Source organism: Haematobia irritans, chromosome 1, assembly GCF_050003625.1.
Source record: "Haematobia irritans isolate KBUSLIRL chromosome 1, ASM5000362v1, whole genome shotgun sequence".
Classification (NCBI taxonomy): domain Eukaryota; kingdom Metazoa; phylum Arthropoda; class Insecta; order Diptera; family Muscidae; genus Haematobia; species Haematobia irritans.
In genome coordinates, this window is record NC_134397.1 from 280,985,076 (window position 1) to 280,997,044 (window position 11,969).

At 32.6% G+C, this 11,969-nt stretch overlaps 1 protein-coding gene and 3 long non-coding RNA genes across 9 annotated transcripts; 3 read left to right on the top strand and 1 right to left on the bottom strand.

Annotated features, from left to right (window-relative positions):
* Positions 1-680: 680 nt before the first annotated feature.
* On the top strand, positions 681-1,460 carry LOC142228007 (uncharacterized). The gene is made up of 2 exons (XR_012720037.1): positions 681-928; positions 1,183-1,460. It is a non-coding gene; the product is annotated as an uncharacterized LOC142228007 (long non-coding RNA).
* On the bottom strand, positions 1,304-3,240 carry LOC142227968 (uncharacterized). 6 transcript variants are annotated; one of them, XM_075298253.1, is made up of 4 exons: positions 2,868-3,234; positions 2,633-2,810; positions 2,279-2,422; positions 1,379-1,864 (listed from the first exon to the last, which is right to left on the bottom strand). In XM_075298253.1, the coding sequence occupies exon 4, from the start codon at positions 1,854-1,856 to the stop codon at positions 1,647-1,649; it is 210 nt and encodes a 69-aa protein (XP_075154368.1). In that variant the 5' UTR covers positions 1,857-1,864; positions 2,279-2,422; positions 2,633-2,810; positions 2,868-3,234; the 3' UTR covers positions 1,379-1,646. The 6 variants fall into 6 exon arrangements, 5 of the variants coding, with proteins under 5 accessions (XP_075154368.1, XP_075154360.1, XP_075154352.1 ...); XR_012720032.1 differs by lacking the exon at positions 2,868-3,234 and having other exon boundaries at positions 1,304-1,864; positions 2,633-2,762; XM_075298245.1 differs by lacking the exon at positions 2,868-3,234 and having other exon boundaries at positions 2,036-2,422; positions 2,633-2,768.
* Positions 2,766-9,553, top strand: LOC142227999 (uncharacterized). The gene is made up of 2 exons (XR_012720034.1): positions 2,766-2,904; positions 9,280-9,553. It is a non-coding gene; the product is annotated as an uncharacterized LOC142227999 (long non-coding RNA).
* Positions 7,292-8,445, top strand: LOC142228015 (uncharacterized). The gene is made up of 3 exons (XR_012720044.1): positions 7,292-7,672; positions 7,737-7,842; positions 7,908-8,445. It is a non-coding gene; the product is annotated as an uncharacterized LOC142228015 (long non-coding RNA).
* Positions 9,554-11,969: the final 2,416 nt, after the last annotated feature.

Sequence of the window (11,969 nt, forward strand, 5' to 3'; positions counted from 1 at the left end):
AAGGTGAGTACTATGTTCGGGTTTTCACTAAAACCCACTCATTTAAAAGTGCAAAAATATATATGAAGACGATTATATTTTTATCAAGTCTAGTCAAATTATGGATGGAAAATATCCTACACTCATAGAAAAAAGTCAGTTGTTAATAGCAAACGCTGTCTGCTGTTTTCACCAAACAAAATGCTGCTGTTTTATCAGTTGTTTTGCTAAAACAGCAAACAACTATGATATTTTGGAACAGCATACAAACTGCAGAAAATTCAGTAGTTTGCTGAAAATTTCTGCTGATCCGAATAAAATTATAAAGTCTCCCCAGTCAAATGGACAATAGTAAATAAAATGGTACACATTATAAAACTTCAAACGTTAAAAACGATTAGTATTTTTTGATTATGCAATAACATTTGTGAACAAGCAACCCTTTTTAGTAATTTCAGGTGGGTATTCAGTTCGAGTTTAGCCGCTAAAATCGCCATTTTTCACGATTACTTTTCTCTAGTCACTGGATTGCATTCGCGTACTTTTCAGCAATTTTAATGCACTTTTACTCTCTTGCCAGTTTTTACTGGATAATTATTGCTAGAAAAGTACGCGAACAGACCTATTGTTGGTGTAGTCAGTTTTGACAAATGTCGACGTCGATATGTCAAATGCCAACGCCATCAAAGCATCACTTTCAAACTTGTTGTTTTGGAATATATTTTCCAAAATTTCTTTTAATACGGAGATTATATTTGGTAAGTATTGTATTTGTCATTTAAGAAATTTGCCATTTGCAAAGCGAAATGATGTTCAGGCTCGGCTATAAAAAGTAGATTCCGTGTCTTTGAGCTAAACTTGGAATCAGGCAGCACTCAGTGACAAGAGAGAAGTTCAACACTGCGGTATCATAATAGACTAAATACAATTGGCAAAGTTTACCTTAAATGTGAGTATTAAAACCAGGATAACATTCCAACCTTGCTATTGTAGCGAAATAATGCCAACTAAATACGGCCTTAAGAGAATAATGTATGCTTTTAGTTTGAATCAATTAGATTTTTTGCTAAAGTACCTATTTTATTGGTCAACTTTGATGACATCGTTCAATACAATACCTATAAATACAAATAGTTTACAAAATAAAATTTTTGTCGTGTATATTTGATAAGAGGTGATGTTGCTTTTCTCTTTGTTCCCCAGGAATAAACACCCTTGTTTGGCGGCCTTTCAAAATAATAACCACTGAATATATTTAAAAACTGAAGACGGCTGACTTTATTTAATTTCTTGATGTGGTATATTATGATGTATTGTTATGGTATGGTTTATTAGTATGTTGTTTATTCACTAATTTTAACAAACACAAATAAATAAATAAAGTTTACAAAATTAAGTGAAATTTATACAAAGTTTTCAAAAAAGATTAAGTAAAATTTTTTAATAAAAATCACAAAATTATTAAATCACAACAAGTTAAATGACTTACATGTTTTATGGTGGAACAAATAAAAAGGGTTTGTATATGCCTGAAGGGCCTATTTATATGAAAAACAATTAATACATTACAACAAAAACAAACAAAATGAATGAATTGGCAAAAGCTTGGGAAATTTCTTTTCGACCAGGCTTTTCATTTGACATTCGCTTCAAATAGAGTTGCCACCTCAGCTAGGGTTGCCTTCAACAACATCCCCACCCCCGTGAATTGACCCAGAGGGGGAGGATTCACCGTTTTCCACATCAAGCATGGCCAATTTGGAGACTGGTCTACGATACACACCCACATCAGTGCGAACTTCAGCTGACCGCGCAATACCGTATTTGCCTGGATGCAACTCTATAACACGTCCTCTTTTCCATTGGCTTCTTGGCATATCAGGACCTGATACAAATACAAGACGAATTCCATTTTTATTTGGATGTTTCACACCAAAATGGGGTAAATAAAACGTTAATCCATTTTCAACGACTTTTTCTTCTAATGAAAGTTTTCGACAATATCCTTTGGCGATGTAACTTCCAATCTTTTCACAATATTGTTTTTTATACTCACTGTCTCTTGTCATTTTTCTTTCTACGGAGTATAATCGGTTCAATGCCATATTTACTTTCCAGAGCAATGAACATTCATATCGACCACAAATTTGTTTTACTGTTGATTCAAGTATGTTTATGGCTCTTTCATCCTCTTTTGACATCAACGGTTTAACACAAATTTTTGTACCAAGGGTCTCAATACAAAAATATCCCCGCATCATTTCATTCAAATTGCTCAAAATATTGTGTTCGTACTCACATTTCCGAAAGTGTAAAACCCTCTTAACACATGATGACTTTTCGCCTGGAATCGGTCCATATATATATTATATTATAGCGCCCAATCTGGTGATTGAAACAATTGGTCCAAAATCAGACAATAACTGCGGTGTTTTAATCGGCACTGTCAAAAAAGAATGGGTTAAGCTTAAAATCATTTTTGGTTGCACATTATCATAATCCCGCATTTTAAAAATTGGCGATTTTTTCATTATCATGGGATTTCAAAAAATTATCGATGTTGCAACTTTGTATGGGCAATGAATGACATTTCTGATGAAACGTAAATATTGGAAATGGTGTACTTTTTATCAAAATGGCCAATTCCACTTACGGTGACGCGGATTTTCTCGGTTTTTTGTGACACGCGATGTTTATTAAGCCATTGCAGCTCCAAGTATTCCTGTTCTCCGCGTATTCCGAGTTCTCGTGCGATTTCCTTATCCAACATAGATACATTGGTACTCAGTGGTACTCAGCGCACACGCGTTTTCAGATCGCTCTGCATTTCACTGCAATTTCTGTTATTTGCTATATCTGAAGCAAAACAACTGATTGGAGAAACTTACCCGGACTCAAGCAGCACTGGTGCATGGTGAGAGGAAGGTGTGATGATCTCATGGCTTAATAATTTGAATTAAAAACTTATACCAAAACATAAAAATATATTTAATCACTCAAAATCCACTGGAATACAAAATGTTAACCGATTGAAAATTTCGCCACACTCTCTCTAATCCACTGGTAAATACAATCAATTATGTCCGTCCGTGTGTCATCTGGGATATGTCAACAAGTGGAGGCAGCCAGATCTTCAGAAACATTATATAAACCCTTCTTTAGCTTAGGTATCACTGCAATATAAATAAGAGCCTAGAAGTATGCTCTACTAAACTAAATTTCTAAGCACACATCACAAGATTACAGTGATTGCCAAAAATTATCATACAATAGTAACTGAAGCTCAAATACAATGGATGTAATAGAGACGATAAAGTTATCCTTGTCAACTTTGTTGGACGAAATGATGGCGAATTTATCAACAAAACAGGATCTTCTAGTTATTAAAGAATTCATAACACAATTAAGAAATGATGTTAATCTGCTAACACAAGAAAATAAAGAACTGAAACATGAAATAGGAAAATTGAAAGAGGCTCAATCCAGCTCAGCGCGTATGGGAGACCTAGTGGAGGTTGTGCGTATGGAGTGCGTAATGATCTAATAAAATTAGGAATACGGCATCAATTACAGTCATACGGAAACGTGGATGTCCTTCGGCTTCATACGAACAAAACGGAAGTTAATATAATCCATGTTTATGTGAGGGGTATGGATTGGGAGCGAGAATTCAATGAAATAAAAGAAATGTATATGGAGTTACAATCAAGCCACACAATACTTATTGGAGATATGAACGTAAGGGTCGGTAGACTGGAACAAGACTTGGACGATATGAATCACATATCATTCCCCGCAGGACTTGATGAAAGAAAATCACAAGACCAAGTTATAAACAGTAGGGGCAGACAGCTTGTGGAATTTTTGGACGATTATGGTCAGATTATGCTAAATGGAAGGACTTTAGGTGATGGTGATGGAAAATTCACATTTATTAGCACCGTTGGTTGTTCTGTAAACGACATTTGTGCTATTTCACACGAATTCTTAAATCACGTTCAGCGTTTTGAAGTCGAGTCCAAAGTGTGGTCGGATCACATGCCTATAAAGTTGAAAATAAGTCTGATGGAAAATTGCGAACTGAACAAACCGATGAACTTGTTACCTAAACTGATATGGAAAGATGGCACAAAAGGTGCATATCAAATAAAGCTGAACAACATATTGAATGAGAAAAGCGATAACGAACACTCGATTGAGGAACTAGTCGATATCATTAAATTAGCAGCAGTCAAACCTAAAGAACAAACAGAAACATGGAATCGAAAAAGCCCTTGGTTCAGTTACAAATGTCTTCAAGCAAGGAAAAATACTTTCAAGTTTCTTAATGAACTCAGAAGTTGTCATAGCCAAGAAAATAAAGAAAAATATTTGGAAGCAAGAAAATTTTATGAAGAAACTTGTAAACTAAGCAAGGCGGAATATTACCGGAAAGTAGAGACAAAGATAAACGATGTTATGGATTCAAAAAATTGGTGGCGATTAGTAAAAGAGATAAGAGGCGAAAAGTTTTACTGCGGAAGTGGCCTGAAAGTAACCGATTTCAAACAGTATTTTGAACATCTCCTGAACCCCCCAATTTTGTCACGGGACATACAGTATGCCGCAAGATACATTGAAGATGATGAATTGGACAAAACAATATCTGTTGAAGAAGTAAACAAAATCCTAAAAAACTCCAAATTAAACAAGGCTCCAGGAGAAGACAGAGTACCTTCAGAGTTTTTTTAAAAACGCAACAAGTGATTTCATTACACACCTAACCAAAGCATTTAACTCAATTTTGGAGAGAGGTTTTGTGACAGAATCGATGGAAAACAATACATAAGAAAGGAGATGTAAATGTTACGAATAATTACAGGGGTATATCGTTTACCAACACGGATGAAAAAGACTGTTTTTCATATGTTTGGCTATAAACATTATATGTTTGGAACACAAATTTTTAAACACAATATTTTTGAGTGCAAGCATATAATGTTCATAAACTAGCATAACATGTTTGGGACATATATGTTAATATGTTAGAACATATTATGTTTGGGACATAAAATGTTTGTAAATATAATATGCTTGGATGCAAACATATATTAATTTAGAAATAGCCTATAAACATATATGTGTTTAGTAGCTTGGAGCGCTATTTAACAGGGAGCGATATTGAATCAAGTTGGTGGTTGTTGCTTGTTATTACAAAATTAACATTTTATTTTTCCTTGGTCAATTGATCAGCTACTTCTTTGATCCTTACAAACTGTGTGGTCCGCTGTTCGAATCCCCGTCCGGCAAAAGGTAAAATTAAAATAAAAAAAAATCATACAATTGAATAGTTTCTTCTACAATGTTTGTATTACAGAAAAAGGTGCTAAGAACTAAAAAATCTCGTGGAAGTGAGAAAGATGTGGGGGAATATACAATTGGGCAGAAACAAAATTTTGAGCATTCTGGTCGAAAACCTATGTTGTTAGCACCTATATTACCTGTTTATTTTCATAATTCATTATGATTGTAAATATATAAATAAATAAATAAAATTTTGAGCACAATATTGTTTGGGAGAATTTTTTTTAAGCATATAATAGTTTTGGGTGCAAAATGCTTCCAAACATATTATATGCTCACATAATAACATATTGTTTTTTGGAAGACAACATTATTGAATTTGGATGCAAAAATACAAAATGTTTGGAACTTAGACTACCCAAACATATATTGTTTAGACCAATATGCTTTCAAACATATTATATATTGGAAGAGATCAAACATATAAATGTTTGGGCAATACCCAAAAATATATATGCTTGAAGCAAAATATGTTTGGGAGTATATGTTACAGAAGCGATTTTTTGTGAGCGTGAACTCTTCGTATAAGATATTCATGGGAATTATAAACGATAGAATGAAAAATTGGCTTGAGGATCACAGGATATTAAATGAATACCAAGCAGGTTTCAGAGCAAACTACTCTACGGTCGACAATATATATAATCTAGCCGCTATAGTCAATGTTAAATTTGCTGAAAACAAAAAAGTGTACGCCTTCTTCGTAGATTTTAAGGCGGCTTTTGATAAAGTACCAAGAAGGAGGATGATCTATAAGATGAATTTAATAGGAATATCGACAAAAATCTCAACACTGATTGAAAATATATATATCCACACAACTAGCAAAGTGTGGCATGGTACTGAGCTATCTCCTCTTTATATTATATTTAAATGATTGTTTATTTTTCTCCGGAGCGGAGCGAAAAAAATGGACTGCTCCGGATCCCTGCTTATGAGAGGTGATTTTTTTATATATTTTCATCTCCAGAGTTCAAAAATAAAGGTTACTTTTTTATATGGTAGACGTTTTGAGATATACTTATATTTTTAGTTTGTTTTGTAGTTTAGTTTGTTCTGTAACATATACTCCCAAACATATTTTGCTTCAAGCATATATATTTTTGGGTATTGCCCAAACATTTATATGTTTGATCTCTTCCAATATATAATATGTTTGAAAGCATATTGGTCTAAACAATATTTGTTTGGGTAGTCTAAGTTCCAAACATTTTGTATTTTTGCATCCAAATTCAATAATGTTGTCTTCCAAAAAACCATATGTTATTATGTGAACATATAATATGTTTGGAAGCATTTTGCACCCAAAAAAATTATATGCTTAAAAAAAATTCTCCCAAACAATATTGTGCTCAAAGTTTTATTTATTTATTTATATATTTACAATCATAATGAATTATGAAAATAAACAGGTAATATAAGTGCTAACAACATAGGTTTTCGACCTGAATGCTCAAAATTTTGTTTCTGCCCAATTGTATATTCCCCCACATCTTTCTCACTTCCACGATATTTTTTAGTTCTTAGCACCTTTTTCTGTAATACAAACATTGTAGAAGAAATTATTAAATTGTATGATTTTTTTTATTTTAATTTTACCTTTTGCCGGACGGGGATTCGAACAGCGGACCACACAGTTTGTAAGGATCAAAGAAGTAGCTGATCAATTGCCCAAGGAAAAATAAAATGTTAATTTTGTAATAACAAGCAACAACCACCAACTTAATTCAATATCGCTCCCTGTTAAATAGCGCTCCAAGCTACTAAACACATATATGTTTATAGACTATTTCTAAATTAATATATGTTTGCATCCAAGCATATTATATTTACAAACATTTTAACATATATGTCCCAAACATGTTATGCTAGTTTATGAACATTATATGCTTGCACTCAAAAATATTGTGTTTAAAAATTTGTGTTCCAAACATATAATGTTTATAGCCAAACATATGAAAAACAGTCTTTTTCATCCGTGCAGACGCGGGAATCATATCTGTGATAAGTTAAGTCCCAATAAACACAGGATGAGCGTTTTTCAAATGCAACAACTTTTCAGTCTGAGGGTAAATATAATTTTCAACATAAATTCAACTTGACTTCAAATAGCTCATCTTCAATACATCTTCAAATTGTTTGCGAATTACTTCCAATTTGCCAAAATGTTGACGAAATCTTTGAAAAGGTATTGAAGATAATATGAGAAAACTTTGACAAAACACTACCCTAAAGCGCAACGAAAAACACATGTGGTTTTCGATACTTATTTGTGAAACGAAGTTCGTGGTCAATTGCAAGAAATAAAAAAATGGAAAATTTTACACAAATAAATAGTTTATAAAAATAGGTAAGTGAAAATAAAAAATGAAATAAAACTTTAAGGAAGTCACTAAATGTATATCTCTTTGCAGACAACTAAAACTATGGATTATACGTTCTTGAAAACATTAAAAAGCTGACCAATGAAAAAATGGTGGATAATTAACTGGAACTGCTTCAAATAGTTTATAATAATTGGTACGTCAATATGAAAAATTAAATCAACACTTTAGAAAAGTCACTAAATTTAAATCTCTTTGCAGAAAACTAAAATCTTTGGATGCTACATTCTTGCAAACAATAAGAAGCTGACCAATAAAAATGAGTGGCTTATCGACAAGAAAAAGTTTCCAGAAACATTACAAGTGCAACCAATTAAAATTGTTAAAAACAACAAATTGTTGAAATCAACAACTTCTGGATGAAAATGTGCATCACACCGTCAGTTTAATTCATATGCTATTATCAGTTTAAAATGGATATTTTGTGAATTCCTTCTGCTGGAAATCAATTCTAACACGCGGTCCAGTACGTTCCTAATTTAAAATTGCCCGCATGTTAATAAATTTTAATGCTATTTTCTGACACCAAAAGGAAGGAAATCGAATTATCAATGCAAAAGTGTTTACTAATAATGTTTAAGATATTTAAAGTTTTGTTGTTTTTTGTTTGTTTTTATTTGTTAATATGTTTAATAAGATTATTATTTATCAATTGGTATTGTAGTGTATTATGTAGTGTAGTGTATTATTATATATTTTATTTTGATAAAAATTAATCAATTATGCAAAATTCATAGAATATTGGCTTTGACTTTCAATTTGAAGTGGGGATATCATTCATACAAATTTAGGTTGAAAAGTATTTGCAACGATGTTGATTTTCAATTTGACTCGCATCGAAAATTGTTTGACAAATTATTGAGTAGCGATGCATTTCAATTTGAGGATAACACTTGAGATATTATTGCCAATGTGTTGAATTTCACTGTTGAGGGTAATGTCTGTTTTTTGTTGAGAACGCGATTTTCTCAACAATTTCTCAACTTGAATATTACCCTAATCCTTTGAAAAAATGTTTGAAAAATGGTTGAAATTTAGCATTTTTCAAACGTTTGTGTTTATTGGGGTAGTTCTAAATATATCGATGAAAATTGGGCACATTTTCATCATGTTTTACAGTGATTCTGTGCCGGTGGAAAAGTGCCAACCGTTGAAATAACGTCCGATTTCTCTCTATGCTCGTAAAAGTGATACTTTAACGTAAGAATAAGACTAGAAGAAAAATGACAAACTTGTAAGCATATTTTTTGAAAATGTGCCCTTTTAAATATATTTTGAACCACTTAACTTATCACAGATCCATATTTGTTCGTCACCTCAATACCTTGCATTTAAGTACCAATAACGATATAATCGTACAGTTTTAGCTCCAGAAATTATTTTTCTAATGAAAAATGGACGAAAAACTAAAAATATAAGGATATCTCAAAAACTGGTTCATTAAAAAATGTTTAACCTCTATTTTCGAATTCAGTAGATGAAAATACATAAAAAGCAACCACTAATCAAATGTAAATTTTAGTGTAAACTAGTGTAATTACTAATTGCTTTTTTTTACTTCTTTTCATTACAGATTGTTATGTTTTATCCTCGTGTATAAAGGTGGGTATTAAGTTCGAATTTAGCCGCTAAAATCGACATTTTTTCATGATTACTTTTCTTTAATAATTCATTTTAAGGAATACAAACTTTGAGAAAATTTGCTTTGGCTAAACTCGAACTTAGTGCCCACCTTAAGGCCAAAGAAGAAAAATAAACGAAAATAAATCCTGTACAACACTTCCACTCAATACTTCGATTGAATTCAATTTCACACATGTAATAAAAGTAGAAGTTATTGTATTAAATGATTTACGGGTTTAATTTCAACTTATCCTTTAAAACGACAAATTTTGTTGCTGGGACAACAAACATTTGTAGTTGTTGTAGCAGTAAAAATGTTAGCTATTTCAACTAACTCAGTTTTCTATTTCAGCAGCCATGTTTGGCAAAAACTTTTAGCAAACACGTTTGCCAATTCAACAGCATTGTTTGCTATTTTAGCTGTAAAAAAATGTTTGCTGTTTCAATTAACGAATGTTTGCTTAAACAACTAAATGCTACTGCTGTCCCCTCTTTATCAAACAAAATCTGCTGTTTTAGCAAACATTTTTGCTATTATGAGTAACAAAATTTTTTTGGGTGTACACTCATAGAAAAAAGTCTGTTGTTAATAGCAAACGCTGTCTGATGTTTTTCAGCAAACAAAATGCTGTTATTTTAGCCGTTTTTGTTTGTTAAAACAGCAATCTGTTATTTTGGAACAGCAGAGATACTGCAGAAAAGTCAGTAATTTGTTCAAATTTTCTGCTGATCCGAATAAAATTATAAATTCACTCGGGTCAAATACCGGTCAAAATGGTACACATTATATAACATCAAAAATTAAAAACAAGTCGTATTTTTTGATTATGCAATAACATTTGTGAACAAACTATCCTTTTTAGTAATTTATATTTTTTTAATAAAATGGACCCGGGATTTGTATACTCTTAACTTCTATGAATATGTGGCTAACATAAATATTTGTCCCGAACCACAAATCTAACATGTCAATGTCTTCGGTAGTCGGCTGTTCTACAAAAGCCTAATTTGATTTTCCATGCAAAAACAGCCGCAGAAAAACTCAATTTGATAAAGATATTCTAAAAGGACTCTATATATAGAGCTGGTATTTTAGTATTCGAAGAAAATTTTAATGTTTTGAGATAAATGTTCGGATGTTTATTTCATAATAAAGCGAAAAGTATGCAGTTGCAATTTCAACCAAATATATTTATGTGAATTCTATCGTTGAGGCTGTGATTCGACGCTTGGTTGATAGCATTCTTTAAGATGGTCCGATAGGTAGGTTTTGAAGTCGCAATATCTTGGTGGCTTATTATGATTGCCCAGCTTGGAAAAGTTTCTTGCAAACGAGTTGCTTGTGTGACACGTAACTGTTAAAAGTTTGAGTTGTCCAGTTCCATACCAACCAACCATAACACAAGTTCATTTGTGAAAAAATCAAGTAACTCCGCAAGACCACTAACCAAACTAAACAGTCGTACGTAGTGAATAAAGGACCCTCAGATAAAACAATTTTGCATTTTAACATATACGCCGAGGTGGAATTGAGCCTCATTTGTCAATATGATTTTCCGATGAAAATCCGGATTCTGTGACAGCAAAAATTATTTTTACCTCCTCCATATGTTATTGAATCGCGAATACAATGGAAGCAGCGCAGCTGTGTTTCCATTAAAAAACAAAATCTCGACAAATTTTCAACTACTTTGCTTTGGTCTTTGATAGCATATTTATTTAGTGTTCCGTTCGAGAACCCAATATTTTTTTATAATTATCACAATTTTTTACAAGATGTCGATTTATTACGCCAAAAAGCCGACAAAAGAGAGGGTGAGACTACATTTGACAGTTATCAGATTGAGAAATTGCACGAAGATCATTTGCATCATACAATCGCTTGGCATTCCAATATGATCCCACTGCGAACTACAGTGATGATGAAAATTGGACCACTGACGACTATACGCCGATATTGCAATGCGTTAAAGTTCAAGTTGTTCTACGCAATTGGAAAAGTCAAACTGGATCCATTACTTACACCACCACAGCCACTGAAATCATTGTTCGATGGAAGTGATCCCGATTCAAGCCATTTCCTTCAACACATCCTTGAATACAATAACTGCTTTCGCATGACTTCCTTTGGAGATAATATCATTCGAGAAGGCGGCTTCATGCCGACTTGCAAGGTAAAAGATACAACACACATAATCAATCTCTTACACCAACACAATGAATTGTAACACATAACAACTACGTATACACCACACGATCGGAAGTTACACCGTATTTCTTCAATAAATGACTGTTTGCAAATACAGATACAAGGACAAATATATCATTTGCATGGTTCAATGGTGCCAACATTAAATGAACCGCATAAATTTCTGCAAATTTATTTCATTTCGTCGATTGTGGATCAGCTAAATGTGTGGTGCAATATACAGGAAACACAACAGTATTTCTTCAATAAATGACTGTTTGCAAATACAGATACAAGGACAAATATATCATTTGCATGGTTCAATGGTGCCAACATTAAATGAACCGCATAAATTTCTGCAAATTTATTTCATTTCGTCGATTGTGGATCAGCTAAATGTGTGGTGCAATATACAGGAAACACAACAGTTAAAGAGACGAATTATTGAACAA